At 46.7% G+C, this 24,008-nt stretch overlaps 1 protein-coding gene across 1 annotated transcript in view; it reads right to left on the bottom strand.

Annotated features, from left to right (window-relative positions):
* Positions 1-1,206: 1,206 nt before the first annotated feature.
* The window catches only part of ANKLE2 (ankyrin repeat and LEM domain containing 2), a 23,126-nt gene continuing 324 nt past the window's right edge, over positions 1,207-24,008 (bottom strand). Inside the window, exons 2-13 of the mRNA XM_032396385.1 lie at positions 18,300-18,773; positions 15,064-15,270; positions 13,726-13,919; positions 13,458-13,646; positions 9,905-10,027; positions 8,880-8,946; positions 7,936-8,108; positions 6,175-6,281; positions 5,106-5,296; positions 4,024-4,669; positions 3,298-3,429; positions 1,207-2,879 (exon numbers count right to left, since the gene is read on the bottom strand). Of these exons, the coding sequence (XP_032252276.1) occupies positions 2,675-2,879; positions 3,298-3,429; positions 4,024-4,669; positions 5,106-5,296; positions 6,175-6,281; positions 7,936-8,108; positions 8,880-8,946; positions 9,905-10,027; positions 13,458-13,646; positions 13,726-13,919; positions 15,064-15,270; positions 18,300-18,773 (2,708 nt within the window). The 3' untranslated portion in view covers positions 1,207-2,674. The remainder of the gene's footprint in view (positions 2,880-3,297; positions 3,430-4,023; positions 4,670-5,105; positions 5,297-6,174; positions 6,282-7,935; positions 8,109-8,879; positions 8,947-9,904; positions 10,028-13,457; positions 13,647-13,725; positions 13,920-15,063; positions 15,271-18,299; positions 18,774-24,008) is intronic.

Consider the following 24,008-nt stretch of genomic DNA (forward strand, 5'->3'; position numbering starts at 1 on the left):
GATAGGAAAGGAACATGAGTGCAATCTGTAAACCAGAAAATCCTTACAGGTTTTGTGCACAAATGCAAAACGTCAAGACGAGGAAAAGTGCGTGCCTTGACCAGCCCAGCAAGCAGACCCAACTCAGGGCGACAGGGCAGTGAGCGATGACATCTGAAGCCACGGCCTGTCAAGGCCGTAATCCCACAGATCGCCAGACTGCCAAGCTGTGGATGTTGCTGCAAACGTCCCAGAATTATTCAAGACGATTTGTCTGTGGTCCTGCTGTTCAGGAGGAAGGTCCAGAAAGATGTGACTGCCAGTTGACCCGTGAGCTCGTCACAGCCTCCCATCCTTGGATGTGGATTCTGCTCACCTGTCTGGCCCCCCAGAGGCTGCTCCAAGGACATGGCCTTGAGATGGTGAGGTGGGGCTGAGCCAGGTAGGGCTTCTATATAAACTCTTCAGATTGGGAGTGTGGATGCAGGGATCTATTCCTCTTGCCACCTAAGACGAGCCTCGTATGTAAGTTCTTCTGCTTATTAAACCTGCCACCTCCCAAGCTGGGGTGGCCTGGCCCTTTCTTCGGCCTCTCCCTGCCCTCTGCATACAGGGACCAGGTTCAGCTCCCACTTGGGAGACCGCCAAGACAGCTGCAAACGAACACTTGCCCCACGGGATGGGCACTCATCCTACACCGTGGCTGTCCCCAGGCAAGGACTGGAGGGCTTTCCCGTGTGCCTTGTGGCTGGCGCCACAGCACCACCCCACTGTGGCAGAGGGGTCCCCATCACCTCTTTTGAACTGAAGAAGTTACACGCCGTTGTTTAACATCACAAGAAAGGTTTCTCATTTCCAAGGGCGATTATGAAATTTGGTGCTAGCTTAACTGAAAGTTCAAGTTTTTCACAACCATGTTAGGAATGAAAAGGGCCAAAAAAACAGCAAATTCACCACGATCAGATTAACATACTGTTTCATTACAACACTAAAGATTTTACTAAAAACGGCATTTTGCCTAGGCGCCCACAAGAGCAGTCTTTCTGAAAGCTTAGAATTACCACCACATGGTTTTAATAATAATTTATTTCATGAAGTAGCTTAAAAAAGAATGCAAAAGACACATGATAATGCATTCACTGGGGCCAGGGCCACCTTATATAAACAAATGGAGAAACAGGCAAAGATAACCTAACCTTCAGAATACAAGAACCACAGTCTGCAAAATTTGGACAGAAACACTTTTAATTTCCATCTGAATATTTACAACAACATACGGAACAGGATTTTACAGAGAACAGTGAACGTACTATCTGTATTCTAATTTCTTTTGAGAACAAAGATGCCTTTTATAAATGCCACTGACTTTTAGAATAGAATGTATTTTTCTGCGTTACATCGAGATCGTTACACAAGTAAAAACACCCTGGGTAACCACCTTTTAAATTTTAAAATCTAAATCTTGATTCCAATATTCCTGACCTGTCTCTTCTTAGCACATGAAAGAAATGTTTTTTTTTTTTAACACAAGTTCCAATTCAGAATTTTTATAAACAACAAAAATCTCACGCCTACTTAGTATCACTGTATATTCGCAAAAAGCAAGTTTCAGGAAAATAAAAAATGATTTACAAAAGGCACTGAATTTAGCAAAAACTGGTAGAGCTTTTCATTTTGGATCAAACACTGGAAATGTTCACGGAGCACCGGAGAGAAGTCAGCCCTCAACTCAGGTGTGTAGTTTTGGGTATCAATCGTGGCAGTGGTTCTAAGGTGACCCCCATGCTCCAGGCAGACCCCCCCCAGAAGGTCATGGCCAAGAGAAAGCTAAAATAAATGCAGTAAGGTAACTGACCAGGACTCAAAAGATAAATCTCTAGTTTCTGTACTAAAACACAACACTCTTTTATAAAGGAAATCCAAAGGAAGTGAATTTGGAAATATGCAATAAATCTCAAAACCGGAGAACTTAAAGATCATTTTATTGGCACTACCCCGGCAACTAAACGAAGGAACAAGAAGTGCAGGTTCCTTAGGGCTGCTGGTCTGTCAAGGGCTGGGACCATTCCCAGGACTCCCATGGACCAGAGGATTTATTCCCCAGAGAAAAGCTAATTTTATCTTCTGGACACTAGTTTAAATGTTTGTAATGACCCAAACTTGCAAGTGTAAGTCATTTCCAGGTTCGTTTACTCCCAGACATCCACCTTATCAACTCGTCGAACCCACTGGGACCGACTGGCAAAACAAAGATTTTCCATCAGGAACTAAAAAGTCAGAGACCCTTCCCAGAAAAGGAAGACGGCACTAAATTCATCTTTGTTGTTAAGAACGGAGTTGAAGCGAGTGCAGCTACGGGCAGCCCAGCTCCGGCATTCACCTGGGTTTCTGGTGCACACACAATGGGAATGGCGTCTGACGCTTGGGAATGGCGAACTTAAGTCCACGTCGTTACACACTGACAATTTTCAGAAAGTTTGTAACTGGATTTGCTTCCATCAACTTCTCCCAAAACACCAGAAAACTAAATTTTATACAAAACATTTGCATTTTCTAAAAATCTTTTACTCTCAAAATGAGGACTAATAAATTAATCAGAATATATTCTTTTTGGTAAATTTTAGCAATAAACACATGACCCTTCTTCCTTTAAAAACAAAGAAGACAATGAGACGCCCAGCAGCTTGCACCAGCTCTACAAGGCTGTGAGCTGGGCCAGGCGCGCCATTCTGCGGAGGTGGCTCCCATTTGCGGGGCTATAGCGCCCAGGGCTGCCCAGGCCCGGGGAGTGGGGTGCAGGCCCGGGCTTCCCGGGGCTCCTCCCCGGGCTGCAGCTGTGGGGACAACCAAGATCCAGCTGCTGAGACTCCAGCTTCCCTTTCAGCGCAGGACTTGGCCAACTGAGGAAACCAAGAAAGGTCTGTCAGCACTGACGGGGATACAGCCCTGCACCCAAGCCCTGGGGGACCACCTGGCTCCAGAAGAGGTGCTGCGAACCTCAGAACCACGCGCCCTGAAGGTTCAGAGAACCTACGACCTTCCACACGGGTCCCGTGTGGCCCTGCCCAGGGCTCCCGGCTGCTTCCATCCCGCACCCCACCTCGTCAGCAGCACCCCTCTGCTTTCCACCCAACTGCACACCCCCTGCCTGTGCAGGGTGCCGCCGGCCGCGGCCACGGCGGGAGCTGCGTGTCAGCCTGGCTGACCGGTGTTCCAGATGAACCACGACATGAAAACATGTGAATCACAACCGGACCTTCTGGAAGCCAGCTACCCACAAGCCCTGAGTAAGACAGGTTACCCCGCAGGCCCACTGACCTCTGTCTGTCAGAGGGGGAGTAGCACAGGACGGCACTCCTCCATCTGTGGACGGCTGGGTACTGCTGAGGGTCCACGTCTGTACACTCCAGAGCTGCCAAAACATCTCGATCCAGTTTTGACGGCTCCTCTCTATAAGGCAGAAAAAGGGAAAGAAAAAGCAGGAACACTCGTGATTAAAAAGACTTCCAACACCACTCCTCAAGAGCCCAGCACAGGAGCAGAAGGGCAAGCGTCCATCTCTGTCACCAGCTGTCGGGGCCGCGGTGCGGGCTATGGAGGGACAGAGGCCACAGTGGCAGACAGGACACACTGTCCCACAGGGGGAGTGGTGGACCCAATACTGAGTGTCTCCACCTCCAGGGTCACTGACCAGAAGGCTGACCCAGAAGGCCCGTCCCCAGGGAGGCTGAGATTACCCCAGGATGGTCTTTCTTTCTAAAACACACTGCGTTCTTGGTACAGTTCCAGTTGTTCTGTGGAAGACTACTTCCCCAGGGAGAGAGCAAGACGTGAGGCTAAGCTGGAAAGGAGAACACGTCTCCCACCAACTTGGAAGATCGCAACAGAGCACCAAGAACTACAATCTCATGAAAGAGATGGGAGCCAGAAAAGCTCGTCCAACCAGGCTGAGGCTAGAGAATGGGTTCAAGAAAACTGGGACGGTGCCACGTGAGCTCACGCCCACTCCCACGGCCTCCCGCATGTGCACACAGCCCACCATACCCAAAAAGGAAGAGCCTCTGGACAGGCTCTTTCGTAGCGGAGATCCCTGAGGGCTCTGAGGACACGGAACCACAGTTCTGCTGAGCCTCGTGCACAGGAGTGTCGGGACCCAGACGTATCTTAGCCATTTTGGCTGACATTTCGCTTTCTGTCCTGGTTTGGTTGTTTCTAAGTGTGTCAGCAGCGGGCGACTCTAAGTCACTCTCGACTGCATCCACTCTTGATGTCAAGCTCTTCTTGTCTCTAGTTTTCATATTTTTACTTGGTGTCTTAGAAAAATTACTTTCTAGACCTTGCAAATTCAGTTTATCGAACTTGACCATTAAGCCTGAGACCGGTGAGATGAGAGCTTCCCCTGTGCTGGGGGCCTCTGGCCTCTTCCTGCCCAGGGTCCTGCTGCCGCTCAGGGGGCTACAGAACCCATTCTTGCTGCTGTGGGGACTGGTCAGCGTGGAGGCTTCTATAAGGTTGGTCTCCTGCTCCGAGGGAAGGATGTCACACTTCGAGTCCCCAAAAGCGCTAACTGTGGGCTGGGTGTTGTTTCGAGCCGTGTTCTGTCGATTTTTAATCTCTTCCAAGCTCAAGTCATCGTCTTCATCCAGAAATGCCCTCACAGAGATGGAATTGCTGCACTTCCGAGCACGGCCTACAAGGGAGAGAGAGAGCAGCTCTTCAGAGGACTGGGTGACATAGTCCGCAAGGGATCACGCAGTACAGCCGCAAATCCCCAGGACCAGTAACCGCCCTCTCCTTCAGATCCACCTCCTAAGACTCCCAGAAAGATGCCTGCGCTGCCCTTGGGAAAAACCAAGCAGGACCCTGCACCCAGAAACAACAGCGTCCAGCGCCCCACCTTCAAAGGCAGGAAAATGAGGAGGAAGCCTAGGTCAAGGGCAGGCACGCGTGGGACGTGACAGTGGCTGGTCCCTCCCATCTAACTTGCGAGGACACCAGTGGGCTGAGAACATGAGCAGCCGACAGAAGCAGCAGGTGCTTGCTCTTCACATGGACCCACTTCTTGGTCCGCAGACACAGGACAGGGTCCGAGTCCCAAGAACCTACAGACGTCTGCGTGTCCTTACCAAAGGGAGAGGGGCTCTCCTGATGACAGGCCTCATTTTCTCCTGAGTCCTGTTGGGCCTTTTTGCCTGCTTCCTGGTGAGTGAGATATTCTTCTAGTTTTTGCAGACCCTCCTGGGAAGACAGATCAACAAAACAGCCCAGAAAGTCCCAGTATTCGACCCAGGGATACCCCAGCTCATGAGCCAGCTCCCTGCAAGAGTAAGTACAATCCATCAGTTGGAAACGAGGTGTAAAAAACCAAACTCACAGAACTGACTACACAGAAAACAGCCACTTTATGCTGGAAGCGCCAAACAATACCTGCAATCTTAGTTACAATTTTTATTTTTAAATTTAGGGCTAAAATAGTACTTTGCATTCTCTCAAGCAGGGCAAGACTAAGCAGGGCTTCTGTCATGGACCACCACACGGAACGCACTGAAGTCGTGGCAGAAGAAGGGGCCCCGACCACCCCGCTGGCACCACAAGCTAAGACCAGCCTTCTTGTTTCCTTAAAACAGCTGTGTAAGGTTGGAGAGAATTCTGGTTTTGCTCAGGCCATAAAACTCTGAAGTCCTTATCAAGTTCAAGCTGTAAACCTGAAACTGTATTTCTCAAACTATATTTTGAGAAAAAGTTCTAAAACAATTCAAAGTAGCTTTATTTGATCACACTGTAATTTAGATTCTTCACTATGGGAAAAACACCTTTCAGGGACTTTTTACTAGTAGCTTCTAGCCACACCCAGCTCTTGTGTTTTATTTCCTGCTCTACCGCCAAGGAGACCCCCGCCGTACGGCCCATCACCCAGAACGCTGCCACAAGCCTGGACACACCTCCCGCCAGTCTCTGCCTGGAGAGGGACCGCGATGGCGGACACCTTTGCTACACAGCGTGTGCACTGTTTGCAGGAATCAGACCTCAATGAAGAGGCCTCACATCCCCCTACCCCAACCCCATAAACACCTCCCAGGAACGATTATTTTGCAGCTGTAACTGGTTTCTGTCCTCAACCAACATAGAGGCATGCAGCGTACAAAACGACACTGCCACTCAGCTCCCGTCCCTTCATGCTGAGCCAGCCAGTACCTTCCCACCCTCTCGATGCCTCTTTCTGGATCCGTCTTCCTGACACTGTGAAAGAAGCCTGCTTTCTCTCGAGGCGGCGTCTTCCAGAGCCTGCGGAAATCTTCTGCCTGAGGAGGAAACGTACTGAGCTGGGCTATGCACCCAAGTCACAGGGACACCAGCATCACAGAGCAGCTGAGTGCCTCCCGGCGTCCCTCCTCCTCCTCACACACCCGGGCACCATGCCCTCCTGGGTGGTAGCTGGACAGACCTCAGGACCACATTATGACGGCGGCACAAAGGGACTCTGGCAAGTCTCCAGACGGGAGCAGCCCTGCTCCCTTCCAGTGGCCCAGGCTGGGCTGTGAGGCTCAGAGCTGCCACACTGAGGGCCTCAAGTCACTTTCCCATCACACAAGAGGAAAAGTCACTCATATTGGAGTTCTGTTTTATGCAACCGAATCTAACCCTAACTGGCAACACCTGTTTTTGGAGACACTTCTGTAACTGCAAGTAACTATTTATTTAAAATTATTAACATTGGGGCTCCTGGGTGGCGCAGCTGGTTAAGCATCTGCCTCCTGGTTTTGGCTCAGGTCATGGTCTTGGGGTTGTGGAATCGAGGCCTGTGTCAGGCCCCTCATTCAGTGGGGAGTCTGCTTGAGATTCTCCCTCTCCCTCTACCCCTCCCCCTGCTCTCTCAAATAAATAAACCTTTAAAAAATAAAATTTTGGGGGCGCCTGAGTGGCTCAGTCGTTAAGCGTCTGCCTTCGGCTCAGGTCATGATCCCAGGGTCCTGGGATCGAGCCCCACATCGGGCTCCCTGCTCGGCGGGAAGCCTGCTTCTCCCTCTCCCACTCCCCCTGCTTGTGTTCCCTCTCTCGCTGTGTCTCTCTCTGTCAAATAAATAAATAAAATCTTTAAAAAAAAAATTAAAAATTAAAAAATAAATAAAAAAATAAAAAATAAAAATTTTTTTTAAGATTTCATTTATTTATTTGACAAAGAGAGAGACAGCGAGAGCAGGAACACAAGCAGGGGGAGTGGGAGAGGGAGAAGCAGGCTTCCCACGGAGCAGGGAGCCCGATGTGGGGCTCGATCCCAGGACCCTGGGATCATGACCTGAGCCGAAGGCAGACACTTAACGACTGAGCCACCCAGGCGCCCAAAATAAAATAATTATTATTTTTAAATTTTGTTAAGACAGTAGGTCTCATGTTAGGTATTTGAGGTTTGTTTGGTTTTTTTTAAGATTTTATCTTTCAGTGATTTCCACACCCAACGTGGGGCTCGAACTCACAACCTCAAGATCAAGAGTCACACACTCCACCAACCAAACCATCCAGGCACTCCTTTAAAATCTTTAACAAGAAAGATGACACACCGTGTATGAAATACCTCAGCCCAGAAGGTGAACTTCACAGTTTGCACAGTGAAGTTCCTAGTGACAATACACATCCAGGAATATGGGACTGGACAGCCCAGCTAGACTGGCATGTGCCACGAGAAGGGCCACTGATACGGACAGAAGAACCAGGTGATGATGGCGGGTTAGCCCAGGTGAACTTCACTTCTCTGAAGTGTGGGCTCACCACCACATGCACCCTGGCTCGCCAGTGAGGAACAGGGTTAAGACAGCAGACTCCTCAAACCTCGTCCCAGCTCACTGGGATTCCACGAGGCGTGGCCTTAAGACCAAACACAAAGCAAGAGCTGGAATACCCAGCACTTCCAGTGCGGACAGCCAGGAGCTGCTTCCAGAAGCTTCTACAGTAGCTCACCTTGGATGGGCTCAGGGGCCCTGCAAAGGCTCGCAAGGTCAGAACAGGGTCTCTGGGGCCGCCTCCACCATGGCCGATGTGAGAGGTCTCGGTCGTCTGGTCTGAAGACCACAACTCCCCAATCACTGGAGAGGATGTGTCCTCAGCTCTCAAGAGTGGCACGTAGTAGTGGCCTGGGAGAAGGAGACACCCGGGTAAGGCATCTGCTTGGGCGGGTGCTCACCTCAGTGGCTGTGTCAGGCATCTGGTAAACAGCCCGGGAAACACCAGACGCTCTGCAAGCGATCCAGTGAGGACAAGGCTGCAGAAGCTCTGGAGCCAGAGGTTCTGGGTGAGAGGCCAGTTTTTGCCAGACTCCTTTAACTAGCCCTACATTCTCCCTCCACTGGAAAAATAAAAGGAAGGAAGGAAGGAAGGAAGGGGAGCAGCAAACACCCCTCTTCACCCCCATGTGCTAAAAAGACTGAGAGGCAGGACCGTGTGAACAAGATTAGCCTAAGCGGGAGCCTGAGAATTGCTAAAGGAGAGACAGGCCGTGGCGCAGAACGGGCACATGGGAGGGCTGACAGGGAGCTACTGATAAGCCAAGCAAACGCCAGACCGAAGAGCTCCTCCCACCTCCACTCTGCCAACGTGCAGGCTGTGCTCGGGGAGCAGGGACCAGAGGGATCAGCCACATGTGATACCCAGAGATTATGGGGTGATGCCATGAGCAACAGTCAAATGACAGACAACTTGCCGTCTCCCAGAAAAGTTCAAGGCTTCAAAGGAGGATTTATATGACAACTGGCATGTGGGCTGGGGGTTCAGGCAGCAGCAGATCACCCTGACAAGGGCTGTCACCCTGAGAGGTGAGCTTGATCCCGCGGTGTAAGGCCAGGCTCGGCAGTCCAGGGCCTTCCCACTGGCGGTCCTCACACTCCAAGCACCAGGCCCCACCTTACCCTTTAAGTACTCTCTAATCCGCTCCTTCAGTTCCACAGACTTATTTCTGCTTCTTTCACAAATGACCTATTTTTATTAAAAAACACAGTATGTGAACAGTCGATACCTTAATTTGTCACATTTTATCATTAAAATAATTTTATAAAACCAAATTTTAAGATTAACTAAGCAAGGATAGTGTCCTAATGCTGAAAATTTCATAAAGCCCACAATCGAAACAGTACAGTCTTTCTTCCAAAATGTTCTGTAAAAGCTGAAGGGGTCAGGACAAGAAGAACAAACTCTGTGGGTGAATTTTATTGTCTTTCTTTGTGCTAAACTACACATTCTAGTTTTCTTGCAAGGAAAAGCAGTATCAGTCAGGGCAGAGACAGGCAGACACGCTTATAATTTTCAGCTCCATGAGCTCCAATGCCTGGGGGCCTGTCTGTTGCTGTCGTTTGGCTGGATTAAAACAGAATTCCTATTTAGCATGCAACACAGTGTTTTATTCTTGCTACTATAGGAGATACCTTTCTTCCTTAGAGAACTGTAGCGACAAGAACATTTTTGCTAGAATAAAAAAACCAGGGGCGCCTGGGTGGCTCAGCCGTTAAGCGTCTGCCTTCGGCTCAGGTCATGATCCCAGGGTCCTGGGATCGAGCCCCGCATCGGGCTCCCTGCTCAGCGGGAAGCCTGCTTCTCCCTCTCCCACTCCCCCTGCTTGTGTTCCCTCTCTCACTGTCTCTCTCTCTCAAATAAATAAAATCTTTAAAAAAAAAAAACCCGCGAGCTATTGAGAACAAATGATCACCGGTTTCAGGAAAATAAAATCAGCAAACATGGGCAGTTCACTCCCTCCTGATTCTACAGATGCGTCTTCTTTACAGTGCACCTTACTCAGTGATCATGGTTCTGAGGTGTGCCCATGAGGCAAACACGTTCACAGTCAGCACTGTGACTTCACAGTAACTATGATCAAGACTGTAATTTCACATATTTTCATGTCTAACACTACAGTAACAGCATTTTAATAGATACTTACATCTTCAGGAGTTTTATCATATTTATTCCTTGGATTTTTTACAATCAAAGGGTGTGAAGACAGCACGTTGACCACATCTGCATTCCCAAACTTACAAGCAAAGTGCAACGGTGTGTCATAGCCCTGAGAAAGGTGCAGAGAAAGAATATTTCTTATTTATGTTTGTTTCATAAGTTTGCTTTAAGATAAAAATAGGTATTTAGCAGAACAAAAACCCTCAAAATTAAAAGACCATAAAAAGACACTGTTATTATAACCAAGAAATAAATGGCATGTTAGCACATACCCACTTTAAGCCAGGGCTTGAGGCCAGCCCAGCACCCATTACTGTTGCCCAGTGCATGGGTGCCCAGGTCCAGGGGTAGCTTATAAATGAGCTAGGGCAAAATACCTGCTCAGTAAATAGCAGCAGCTTTAACATTTCAGGGCGCAGTACAATGTTATATAATCAATGCTCAAAAGGTGAAATAAACAGGGGCACCTGGGTGGCTCAGTCGGTTAAGTGCCTCTTAATTTCGGTTCAGATCACGATCTCAGGGTTGTGAGATTGAGTCGGCATCAGACTCTCAGCACAGAGTCTGCTTGAGATTCTCTCTCCCTCTCTCTCTGCCCTTCCCCCTGCTTGTGCTCTGTCTCTAAATAAATAAATATAATCTTTAAAAAAAAAGATGAGGGGTGCTTGGGTGGCTCAGTCGTTAAGCATCTGCTTTCAGCTCAGGTCATGGTCCCAGGGTCCTGGGATCGAGCCCCACGTCAGGCTCCCTGCTCAGTGGGAGGCCTGCTTCTCCCTCTCCCACTCCCCCTGCTTGTGTTCCCTCTCTTGCTATCTCTGTCAGAATAAATAAATAAAATCTTTAATTAAAAATAAAAAAAGGTGAAATAAACAGATGGAGGCAACACCCAGAATAAAACAAAGTCTATGAACTTGGTCTGTACCCAAAGAAAATTCTCTCTAGTGGCTAATACCTAGTAAATGAAACTCTACTCCTGACCCCAGGATACTTGTCAATGCTCTGACTTGCCCTTAGTAGCACCCAATCCCAGATAGCTTCAACTAAGGCCTAAAGATCAGCGGACTTTAGGGTAATAGCATCCTTGAGCCCAAGAGCTATAGAGCAAACCTCCTCTGGGTATCCTCACTTGAATGACCACAAGCTCAAATGTAGCACATCCAGAACAGAACCCACTCACATCTACCAGAGCTAGACACATGGCCATGCAGTCCACCTATGATTACCAAGGATGGCAGATCCCAGCTCTGAAGTCCCTGGCAGGTCATCCCTGCCCTCCAGATGCCACGCTGCCATCCCCTTAGTTTCTCGCCCAGACTACCAAGACTCCTCATGGGCCTTGCTTCCTGCACTCACTAGGTGACCCAAATGATCTTGTGTGAGCAAGTAACTTCAAGGCACCACCCAGCCCCTGCTCCACACGCTCTCTTTCATGTAACTCCCACATGAACCCAGAAAAGTCTGGGTGCTTGCCTACAGTAGCAGCCCCTAACTGCATCTTGCCCTTTTGTCCAGGTTGGCAAACGTTCTCAACCGAGGGCCAGAAAGTGAACATTTAGAATGAGCAGTGTTGTGTTCCAATAAAGCTTTATTTACAAAAACAGGCTGTCCTTTGCTGGACCTGCTCTAGTGCATTCTCTGAATTAGGACTTTGATTCACGTTCTGCCTGACAACTCCATCCAGCTCTGTGGCCCAAGCTCTAACAATAGCCTGATCTCCCGTCAGGCCTGCAGAGGTGGGAGGATGATGGTCACTGCAGATCAGGGGTCACTGTTTTCACTCATTCAGAGCATCCAACCACAAGGGGACCTCAACACCCTTGCTTCCTTCTGGCCGGCCACTCCTCTTCTTCACACCTCATAACGTCCATCTCTAACCTGCTTCAAAATCTGCAAATTTGGCCGCAACCTCTCTCCTCATTCCTGCCGGCAACTGCTGTTCCTGCACAAGACAGCAGGCTCTGGGTTCTTTGGACACTGCTGGCTGGCCCATCCCTGCTTCTCACCGTGCTGATCTCTGTTGTGCCCTGTGCTTTCTCTCAATAGTCCAAATTTGTGGCCAACAATTTAACTGATTCCTACTCTTAGCGAGTTATGGTCAAAGATGGCCTATAACATCTAATTTCAAGAATGTATTAAGTGTTCCCTGTGGACATGCATATGCACATTTTCTGTGAATACTGCATAGACATTAAGAAAAACTGTGTATTTTCTGTAGGGCACACACTTCTCTGTTATGTTTTTCAAGTCACACTTCCTGATTGTACTAATCAAGTCAGGAATCCTTCCTTACTGAGTCTGTTCACCCTTAGTTTTAACGGACATAACTCTGATTTTGCTCCTTCTTATTTTACACTTACTATTGCTTTAATATAATCATTGTTTTCTCTTTTACTTCCTTCTATAATTGTGCTAGCTTGGCCAAATTTATCTTTACTCCCCCTTTTCTCTCTTGTTAATTTAAAAGTTATCCTTGCGGGGCGCCTGAGTGGCTCAGTTGTTAAGCGTCTGCCTTTGGCTCAGGTCATGATCCCAGGGTCCTGGGATTGAGCCCCGCAACAGGCTCCCTGCTCGGCGGGAAGCCTGCTTCTCCCTCTCCCACTCCCCCTGCTTGTGTTTCCTCTCTTGCTGTCTCTCTCTCTCTCTCTGTCAAATAAATAAATAAATAAAAGTTATCCTGCTTTGCATTTCTGGAGTTCAGTGTGTCACATCTGACACATGTCATGAAATAGTAAGTCACGCGCCGCTCCAACATGCTTCTGTTACTCCCTCTCCTGCCAACTATAATTTTTCAAACTCCTAGGCTTGCTCAGAGCTTACAACTCTTGGCTCTAAGCTATCACTGGGTTCTGCCTTATATAAATATGTAAAATTCTTCTGTTTTAAGAATTCTTAAGTAAGGGTGCCTGGGTGGCTCAGTCGTTAAGCGTCTGCCTTCGGCTCAGGTCATGGTCCCAGGGTCCTGGGATCGAGCCCCGCATCGGGCTCCCTGCTCGGCGGGAAGCCTGCTTCTCCCTCTCCCCACTCCCCCCGTTTGTGTTCCCTCTCTCACTGTGTCTCTCTCTGTCAAATAAATAAAATCTTAAAAAAAAAAAAAAAGAATTCTTATGTAAGCCTATGCACCATTAAAAATCAACCCTTTGAAATTTTTAACTCCACAGGAAATATTCCTATATTAAGTGGGAAAAAAATACATAATACATAGAATCCTAGAATAAAAGGCACCAAAACTCCTTTACTTTCTTCTCTCTTTAGGTTTTGACATTGGCTCATCCTCCCATCAAAGCCCAGCTCAGGCCACTTTGGAAAAAGGCCAGGAGGGACCTGTCCTTGCACACAGCTGAGACTCAGGTATACCCTGCCTGGTGGGGCAGAACTCTCGTGTGTGAATGGATCTTGTCATCCATCCCTCTCTAAGCTGGCGGAGCTCAATGAATGCGCCATCTCCTCTCTACGTGCAGTGGGATGCAGTAAATACTCACGCATGAAAGACACAAATCTTGTTTTGGAACGGGCTATGACTTCTCCTAGGGCACACTCACCGCTTTGTCAGGAGTGTTCAGATACAGGTCCACGATGTAACAAATGCGCTGCTGCAGCATGTTCGGGTCATCGTCTGGGTACATGAGCCGCATAAACTCAGGGTTTTCCAGAGTCTCCAGAGTCAGCTGGCAGATCGAAGCTTGGTTCTCTTTGGCAGCAACATGCATAACGTTGTACCTACATCCTTCCTGAAAGAAAACTGCAGATTCTGAGCTTCATTTTTGTCAACCAGTCTTTTGATGCTAATAATCCTAGAAGCAGGCTTACCTGCACGATGGTTGGATTGTCCCCTGAACCAATCAGATACCGGGGATTACTCCAGGTGAGATCAGAAAAAATGTCTTCTTCTCCCTTCTCCACAGCTTTTCGAAGTTTGGCAGTGAGATCTTGAGTCCGGGGGGTTTTATAACTGTTTGCTCGTTCTCTGTTTATAGTTTCTGACTCAGAGGAGTACAAACCATCTGTCATTAAGAGACAGAATTTAAGAACATTTAACTTCACAAACATTCTCTCATCACCCACTGTGTGCTACATTGAGGGCAACAAAAATCTCTCCCACAGAAGCTTCTAACCTAGTTGGGAGTAACAAGCAAGAATCAATTAGCACGAAGAGCAGAAGGGCATGTGTCCCAGCCAACAACACGGCACCAACATCACTACGGCATGAGCCCAAGAACAAAAGGACCTGACCGGACTCTCCTGCCAAAGGCTTTCTGAGGAGGAATAAGGGCCACCAGCAGCGTCTGCACAAGAACCTCCAAGCACACAGAGCATTCCCATAAAGGCAGAGTGAGTCAAAGTGTTGTTGTTTAATTACAACCACCTGAGAATGTCTGAAAGCAATCTCTAGAGGAGTATTTTCATAAACTGCAAACTATTCAAAATCACTCTGGTTCCCCTCTAAGGAGCACCTGTGTTAAGGCCAAGTAAGGAAAGAGAGGAAAGGGCTTTCGCCTGAAGGCCTTATGTCCATAAGGAGAAGGTGCCTTCCCTGGGAGTCCCAGCCTGTGAGCTCCTGGAGGGGACATGATGGAGGCTGGGCGGAAGTTAGAGGCTGCTGGGCTTCTGCACAGTGCTGACTGAAAAAGCCTCTCACGAGACCCTGGTTTGGAGCCAGAGTGGGCATGGTCAGATCTCTGACTGGACAGGTCCTGCAGGTGAGCTCAACTTTTGCAGGACTGTCTGGGTCAAAGCTGGTGGCACAGTCCTAGAAGCAGGGGTAGCTTCATTCAGGTGGGAAGTAGACAAGTCTCAGCATCTAACAAAGCCCCTGAATCCCATGGGCAGCAAGGAGAGAGAGAAACAAAAGGAGCAGAACAAAAGGGCCAACCGTGGCCCTTCTGCTGTTTTCCCTTGGCCTTGTCAGCTTCAGGGCCTGGACGAGATGCCTGGCCTACTCAGCGCCCCGCTGCCTTTCTCCTCAGGGTCATTCCCAGACCAGGTAACTGGCCCATTCTCCACGGCCTGGGCCTTAGCTCTCTACTTCCTAGCAAACCAGACTTCTCTCAAAGGAGAAAACTAATTACAATACACGTGGAAGAGAGCACAAAACACCTGGGGCCCACCTGACAGTAACACCAAGAAGTGAGCCACCACATCATTTACCTTTCAGTCCACCGCTGCTAAAGAATGGTGCTATTTTCACAGGAGAAAGTGGTGAAGAGGCTTTGCTTGGAGAAGGGAAATAATCACAAACTCCTCTAGCAAATTTCTCGGCATCTTCTCTACTTGAAAAAGCTTTAAATCGAGATCCTTTGATCATTTTGACAGCTTGTAATGCTTCCTTTCTATCTTCATAGACATGAATCCTTTCTGCATGGGAAAAGTAACAGGAAAATTAGACAGGAGTAACCGGAGTCACTGTCACTTAGCTCACACCTGAAGACATGGGTTTCATAATAAACAACTGTTACCCAGTTGTCTGATTTTTCTCTCATATTAATATTTCAGATTTTTTTCTTAAAAAAAAATTTTTTTTTAGGGGCGCCTGGGTGGCTCAGTGGGTTAAGCGTCTACCTTTGCTTTTTTTAATCTTCTTTTTTTTTTTTAAGATTTTATTATTTGACAGAGAGTTGGGACCCCCCACACGCAGGGGGAGCGGCAGGCAGAGGGATAAGCAGGCTCCCCGCTGAGCAGGAAGCCCGATGCATCCCAGAACCTCAGGATCATGACCTGAGCCGAAGGCAGACGCTTAACCCACTGAGCCACCCAGGCACCCGTTAAACATTTTATTTTTAAGTAAGCTCTACACCCAACATGGGACTCAAACTCACAACCCCAAGATCAAGAGTTGCACACTCCACTGACTGAGACAACCAGGTGCCCCAATATTTCAGATTTTTAATCTTGAAGAAAAAGGGCCTTAGCTAGTCAAAAGAACACAATAAGCTTGATCATATGTATGGGCATGGATATAAAAATATGTATTTTGTATACATGTGTAACTTTATATTTAAGGATACTATTTCATACTGAAAAATAAAATTCTTGGATTAATGCTCTAAATAAAAATAATAATAAAAGCAAGTTAAAAATTACAACTATATTAGCAAAGAATGTAAGAGATTTTTAAACATAATTTTGGGTGGGGAATGCCTTTCTAAGCATGCCAAGAAACCAAGAATACATTAAGGAAAAGAAAGTTCCAATTACATAAAAATATTAAAGTTCTGTAGGAGAACTATCATAATCAAATTCATATGAGACTCTCATAAATACATAAAACACAAATGACGGGGAGAAAAAAAATTTTTTAAGTGGAGAAAAAATTTTTTAACATAACAGAATAATAATGTCCATTGCCCAAAAAAATGGTCAACAGATATGACCAAAAGATACATCCAATTAATACAAATAAACTATAACAACATAAAAAAAGTAATCCACCTACAACAAGACAGAGGTTTCCCTTATTCAAAAGATGTAAAAGAGAAGTTCAATAACATGCAGTGTGGTTGACAGAGCAGAAACAAGACACCTGCCTTCCCTTTTTATAGATTTAAAATGTTGAGTTCAGTACTGTAGAGACTGGAAAAATCACTCTCTCAAACACAGTGAATGCTAATGCCTTTTGGAGGGCAGTGGCCTTCAAAGTTTTAAAAATACATACCTTTTTTTTTTTTTTTTTTTAAAGATTTTATTTATTTATTTGAGAGAGAGAATGAGAGACAGAGAGCACGAGAGGGAAGAGGGTCAGAGGGAGAAGCAGACGCCCTGCTGAGCAGGGAGCCCGATGTGGGACTCGATCCCGGGACTCCAGGATCATGACCTGAGCCGAAGGCAGTCGCCCAACCAACTGAGCCACCCAGGCGCCCAAAAATACATACCTTTTGACCCAACACTTCTACTTAGCATTTTTTTTTTTTTTTTAAGATTTTATTTATTTATTTGAGAGAGCTAGAGAGAGTGAGAGAATGCACGTGCAGTGGGGAGAAGCAGAGGGAGAGGGAGAAGCAGATTCCCGCTGAGCAGGGAGCCCAATGCTTAACCGACTGAGCCACCCAGGCGCCCCTCTACTTACCATTTTTATGAAAATAAAAATAAGGTACATTTTTATATGTAGATCTATGTTAAATTTAAATGAAAATATATTATAAATAAATACAATATGAATTCATATATATATATATAAATAAAATATAGGAGGGTCAGGAATGACACACAAAAGCAGTTATAAGGTGGTTAATTTGAGTAAGATTTGGGTGGGGAGGAGGAAAGAAATTTCACTTTTACTTTATGTACTGCATATGTAATACATATAAATATAACATATAATTTTATATAAATTTTTTTACAAAAAGCAACTTTTATAATAAAGATTAAAAATAAACAGAAATTGCATCATGACCATTTCCAGTGTCACTAAACCTTCTTTAAAAAATTGTTATGGTTGAATAATATTCCATTCTACTCATGGTACATAATATGTCTAACAAATCTCCTATTTTGGGGTACCACCACAAATGATATCACAATAATGATAGTCTATAATTTCTGACATTCTATTCAACATCAGGCTTTTATTTAATTCTTTCCAGTGCTAAATCTGCTTCAGTCTTGTTTAAAATTGGAATTCTTCAGGGCACCTGGGGGGCTCAGTCGGTTCAGCGTCTGACCTCGACTCAGGTCATGATCCCAGGGTCCTGAGATGTGGTCCCGCTCCCTGTCAAAGGACAGCCTGCTTCTCCCCTTCCCTCTGTCCCTGCCCCCACTCACGTTCACTTGCACAAGCTTGCTCATTCACTCTCTCTCTCAAATAAATAAAATCTTTTTTTAAAAAAATTGCAATTCTTTGATGCTGAAAACTACTTATAGCTGCATTAGCCATTTATATTAACATAAAAGGTGTTCAGATTCTGTTGAATAAAAAAAAAAAAAAAGAGGGAAATAATTAATCGGCAAATGGAAGCTAGCCAAAAACTATTTGTAAGGTGAAGCATGTCTCACAGAATCCAATTTTCCTCATTTTTAAAAATTCACATATACATTTACAAATAATTCAGCAGAGTTCTACATAAAAATGTTAACAATGGTTCACCTGGGGTGGTGAAATTATGGTGATTAAATTCTTTTCTTCTCTGTGATTTGAGATTTTCAAAATCACCCCCCCCTGCTGTCCACAAACCACCTGTGTAAGAAACACCAGGTGCGGGGCTCCTGGGTGGCTCACGTCATGATCCCAGGGTCCTGGGATGGAGCCCCACATCGGGCTCCCTGCTCAGCAGGAAGCCTGCTTCTCCCTCTGCCTGCTCCCCCTGCCTGTGCTCTCTGTCTCTCTATCTCTGACAAATAAATAAATAAAGTCTTAAAAAAAAAGAACCACCAGGTGCTTGTTACATTACCATTTCTCGCTGGGGTGTCCTCGTACGCCGGGCACACCCCGTAGTACAGAGGCGGCTCCGTAGGCGCCCTCGCTACAGCTTTGTGGCCATTGACCCCAGTGGCGGCACTGAAGGTCATGGAGCAGGTCTTAGATGTCACGACATCTTCCTCTGGAGGATTCAAGCCCATGCTATAACCAAAATCTCTGTCTTCAGACAAGCCGACCTGCTCAACCTGGCTCCCTACAGCAGACTTCAAAATCCTTTGTGCATCTTGGCTTAGAGTAGTGGCACCTGAGGTGTCGAGGCCAGGAGGATGTGCAGGCAGTGTTCTTCCATGCTCTAATAAAGCCTGAGCCAATTTTTTCTCAAAAATGAACCTTGTGGTTGATGTAATGGGTCCACATTTCAATCCGGCTTTCACAATTTCTTCTCTAAGGTCATCGGGATTCAGGAGTTTCAGTCGCGCCAAGATGGCATCCATTGTCATTTCACCTAGGCCCAACACAACAAAAATCAATTTGATGGTTATAAGTACATCTTTTCTTATTAAAAACAGAACAAAACAAAAAACACAACAGTAGCAAAAAAACTGGCTTCAGTTTCATTTCAATCCAGTGTTTCTCCATATTTTTTATAGTCTATAAGCCCTCTATGAGAACTTTCTGAAGTTTTTGGTTTCCAAATTGATAATAACCTAAACAAAATTAAAATAAGCAATTTCTGGTTCATCTGGATAAGAATGCTAGAACCTGGTACTATTACGTGATACGATCACACTAACATTCTAGGAAGGTAAGCACATTGGGGAAACAGGCATGCTCATTTGTTGCTAGAGTGTAATGTGGAACAAACCCAAGGAAGGCAAGTGAACAATATCCATCAAAATTCCAACTCCAGAAATATATCCTACAGATATATTTGAACTTTATTCCATAAATAAAGGGAAATTATGCAAAGATTTAGCCAGAGAAGCCACAGAGATACCTCTGGCAGTCATCCTGCTAATACTAACGAGTAGCTAACGTTTAACGTCTTGGGGGTCTTTCCCGCGCTACAATTTTTCCGTGTGGCAGGTTATCATTACTGTTCACCCACCACTTGACAGATGAAGAACCTGGATCACAGAGACACTAAGTAACTTGTTCAAGTTACACAGCTACCCAACAAGTGGATTTGAGCTACAGCAAGAGCTTCAGTCAATACCTTTGGAGAAAGAGCAGTTAAACCTATGGATTATAGGTGTAAGCATGGTCAGCAAGAAGTGGGAAGAAGGTAAGAAATAAGGGGGGAAAAGACTAGTGCTGTGGTAATGGGGCTGGAAACAAGGGCTCAGATTAGAAAAACTTAAGGACAGATGGATCAGATGCCATGGGGAGGGGTTTGAGGGACTGCAGTCAGCCTAGAGTAACACCCAGATCTCCAGTCTACATGCCTATGAGTGACTCCACCTGAGACAGAGAATACTAGAAACAGATGGAGACTTAGGCACGGTAGCATCAGAAACACCTTACTGCCACCAACTGGGCATTTCAATTTTCAAGTCCAAGATTGTAAGTTCAGAGTGGGTAACAGATCTGAGAGTCATAAGCACATGGATGGTGATTATAATACCAATAATACACCAGGTATAACAAGGAACAAACACAAAGGATTAAAAGATAGGAGAGAAAGAGAAACTCCTAGAAGGGATGAAGAAAGAATTGCACACAGTAATGTATCAATGAAACCAAGGAATAGAGAGTTTTAAGAGGTATTTTCAGATGAAATGATGGAACATTCAAGATTAACTTTAAATTATTCTAGGGGCACCTGGGTGGCTCAGTTGGTTAAGTGTCTGACTCTTGATTTCGGCTCAGGTCATGATCTTGGGGTCGTGAGACTGAGCCCCACGTGAGGCTCTGAGGTCAGTGGGAGTCTGCCTGAGCTTCTCTCTCCCTCTAAAATAAATATATCTTAAAAAAAAAATTACTCTAGCAGGAGAGCAAAAGGAGGGGCAGTGACAGATAAAATAAGATTCACAAAGTATCAATACCTGTTGTAGCTGGATGATGACTACAAGCAAGGAGTTCATTATATTACCCTATTTCTGTGTATTTCTTTTATTTATTTTTTTTAAGTAGGCTCCACGCCCAGCATGGAGCTCAATGCAGGGAACTCGTGACTGAAATCAAGATCTGAGCTGAGATCAAGAGCCAGAGCTCAATGGACTGAGCTTCCCAGGAGCCCCTGTGTATTTTTTTTTTTTTTAACTTTTAATGCCACCTCCCCTCACCCAGCTCCAAGGTTTCAAAAATGGCTGTTACTTATTTGCAAAGGGGATATTAGCCTTTTAAACAATGAATGTAACGCACAGCCCCAAAAAGCTGCCAAAGAACTTGAAGGGGGAGGCCTACTGATCACAGGATTCTACCCGGGGAGGGTACCTAAGCAGATTCCCCCTGTACCTGGATATGAGAGCAACAGAGGTGGCCCAGTGATAGGAAACTGGTATGAAAGGCACAGGATAGGTAAAAACCACACACAAGGGGTCGGGACAAGTGGGGTAGATGCTCTGAATAAACAGAGGAATTGCATCCATTCCTACAGAAGTCCAATTTTCATACCATTCCCGTGTCTTTGCTCTAAAGCTACTACCTTTCTATCCCGGGCTAGTCTGAAGGGGGTTTTGTCCTTGCAGGCACTAAACAGAACAATTACATTAAGTCACAGCACTAACCGTGTGACCTTGGACAAGTCACGCAAACGCGAAGCCTGTTTCCTCATCTATAAAATGGACATAACAACAGCTCTACTTCTTAGGCTGCAATGAAAATTAGATAAAATACTACATGTTAAATCTGTGCTGCTGTGTTTGACACTGACAAATTATCCATAACTGTCAGTTCTGGTTACTAAGTTATCAAGTAACACAGGCTTATTACTCTGCTAGAAAGTCAATTTGAATAAAAACAAAAACATGTGTTTTAATACACTTATTAATACATTAATACTTATAATACAATACACAAGTATTTGCTCATGTGTACAAAAGAAAGAATAAAGCAGGAACTAATGAGCTTGGGTCCCTGTTGGGGGTGGAGGGTGGAAACTGGATTCGAAGAATGGACAGAGGGCCAGCCCAGGGTAGGGCAACACTTTTTTTTTTTTAAGGTTCAAATTTTTTTTGTTTTTTTAATTTATTTATTTGACAGAGAGAAAGCACAAGCAGGGGGAGCAGCAGAGGGAGAGGGAGAAGCAGGCTCCCTGCGGAGCAGGGAGCCCGGCGTGGGGCTCGATCCCAGGACCCTGAGATCAAGACCTGATGCTTAACCGACCGAGCCACCCAGGTGTCCCGAGGGCAATCCTTCTGAGTATCACTTCGTATGTTCTGACTTTTAGAAACATGTCTGTGATTCACATGCTAAAAAATAATAAACAAAAAGATGGCGGAAGGCCCCCCAAGTGGAATACAAACCAGAACAAATGAGCTCAACTGCATTACAAATTAGAAACGGGTGGGAGAGAACTAACCTAGTAAATGAAAAACAGCATGTGACTATGCACTCTACAGGTCAGCAATTCTGAAGCTACTTTACGCCTACTCTAGGAATCAGCAAATAACTAGATAGATAGTGGCTAAGGAAAGCCAGGTTCCTCACCAAGAGAAGGGAGCTACAAGCAAGGGGAGGGGGAGGCCAGAACAGGGGTCAGCAAACTTCTGTAAAGGGCCCCAGACTAAGGTTGAGGCCTGTCCTACTTACAGTGATTATGTAAGATACTAACATTAGAGAATCCAAGTGAATGGTATACCGGATCTAACTATATTCTGAAAAAATTATAAACTCAAGTTGAAAAATAGTATGGACGGTTCCTAGTCCCTCACTGGGGACCTCCCACACGCCGCAGCGCATCAGGAAGTGCCTGCATCGCTCTGCTGTCTTGGTATGGCATTCCATGACCGTCCGCCACACGTACAAACTCATAATCAACCATTCCACTGTTCCACCAGAACAAAGATCTCCTGCCACCCCCTTACAGTCACACCCAACCTCCTCCCCTGTCCCCAAACCCTGGCGATCACTAATTTGTTCTCTATCGTCGTAATTTTTCAAGAATGTTATTATAGATGGAATCATACACTATAACCTTCTCAGATTGCCTTTTTTCACTCAGCATAATGCCCTGGAGACCCACCAGCACGTCCTTCCTTCTCACTGCTGAGTAGCACTCCATGGTGTGAATGTGCCACAGGCCGTTTAGCCATTCAGCCCTCGGGAGACGTTTGGGCTGCTTCCAGTGTTTGAACACTACAATTACAACTAGTTATAAGCACTCACACATGGTTTTTGTGTAAAAATAAGTTTTCACTTCTCTAGGATAAATGCCCAGGAAAGCAGTGCACAGTTACGTTTTTGAGCAACTGCCAGACTGATTTTGGAGTAGCTGAACCTTTATTATTTCCACCAGCAGTAAATGAGAGACCCAGTTTTCTCAACATTTCCACCAGCATCTTGTGGTATTTTTATTTTAGCCCTTTTAATGGGTGTCACATCTCATTTTAGGTTTAATTTGTATTTCACTATTGGCTGGAAACGTTGAGCATCTTTTCACATGTGTGTATCTGCGTCATACTCTTTTTGTAATTTTTTATGTCTAAAATGATTTCAAAATAGAAAACTAAAAATTAAAAAGGAAATTTTTAATAAAAATTAAAAAAAAAAAAAAGACACTCCGAGCCCTCATCTCTTAGTCCCACGCCCTACTGGACACACACGTCGTTCAGCTTTAGCATCTGGGCAGCCTGCGGTCTCGGGTCCGACAGCGACAGGGCGGACCGTGTAACCGGACCAATCCGCCTGCTATTTACTCAGGATGCCGACTGAGGGGGCGCCTGGGGGCTCAGTCGTTAAGCGTCTGCTTTCAGCTCAGGTCAGGATCCCGGGCCCTGGGACGGAGTCCGGAACCGGGCTCCCTGCTCGGCGGGGAGCCTGCTGCTCCCTCTCCCACTCCCCCTGCTTGTGCTCTCGCTGTCCGACAAATAAATAAAATCTTAAAAAGAAAAAAAAAGAGCGCTAAAACTTTCTCCGGAGGCTGAGCGAAGGTAAGCCAGCAGCACCCAGCAGGACGGGGGCCAGCGGCACCTGCTGTCCCCGGCCGCGCTCCCGGCGGGCGTCTGCCGCCCACCCGCGTTCTCAGAGCTGGGCCCTCCTGGGACCCGTCTCCTCAGCTGTAAAACCTCAACAAGAAAAGGAAGTCGTCCCCACGGGCCCCGCTGGCCCCGCGACTCCAGGCGGGCTCAACTCCGCTGTCTGCTACTAAACCTCGCCCTCCTCAGAGTCCTTAGGAGCATCATCCACGCGCCGGAGAGCGAACTGAACGCGGCCGAGCAGGGTCCGCGGCACGCAGGGCGCGCAGTGTCCGGGGAGACCCTGCGGCCGCACACGCCGCGCGAGGCCACGCAGGCGACGAGCACCGACGGCAGGACCCCGCGGGAGGGCGGTCCCGTAGGGATCCCCACAAACAAAACTGCCCCCAGGCAAGCCACCGGGGCTCCCAGCTCTCCCCCCGTCGGCATGTCGAAGACGCCAGAGTTTTACTCTAGGTCTTTTCCCAGATCCCCAGATTCAGGCCGGCGACGGAGGGGGCCAAGGCCCGGGGAGGGGGCCCGTGGAGGGGAGGGGACTGAGGCCCGCGGAGGGGCGGCTACGGGAGGAGAGGAGAGGAGGCCCAGGGCGGCGACGGGAGGGG

The sequence above is a fragment of the Phoca vitulina genome, unplaced genomic scaffold (assembly GCF_004348235.1).
Source record: "Phoca vitulina isolate PV1807 unplaced genomic scaffold, GSC_HSeal_1.0 scaffold91, whole genome shotgun sequence".
Taxonomy (NCBI): domain Eukaryota; kingdom Metazoa; phylum Chordata; class Mammalia; order Carnivora; family Phocidae; genus Phoca; species Phoca vitulina.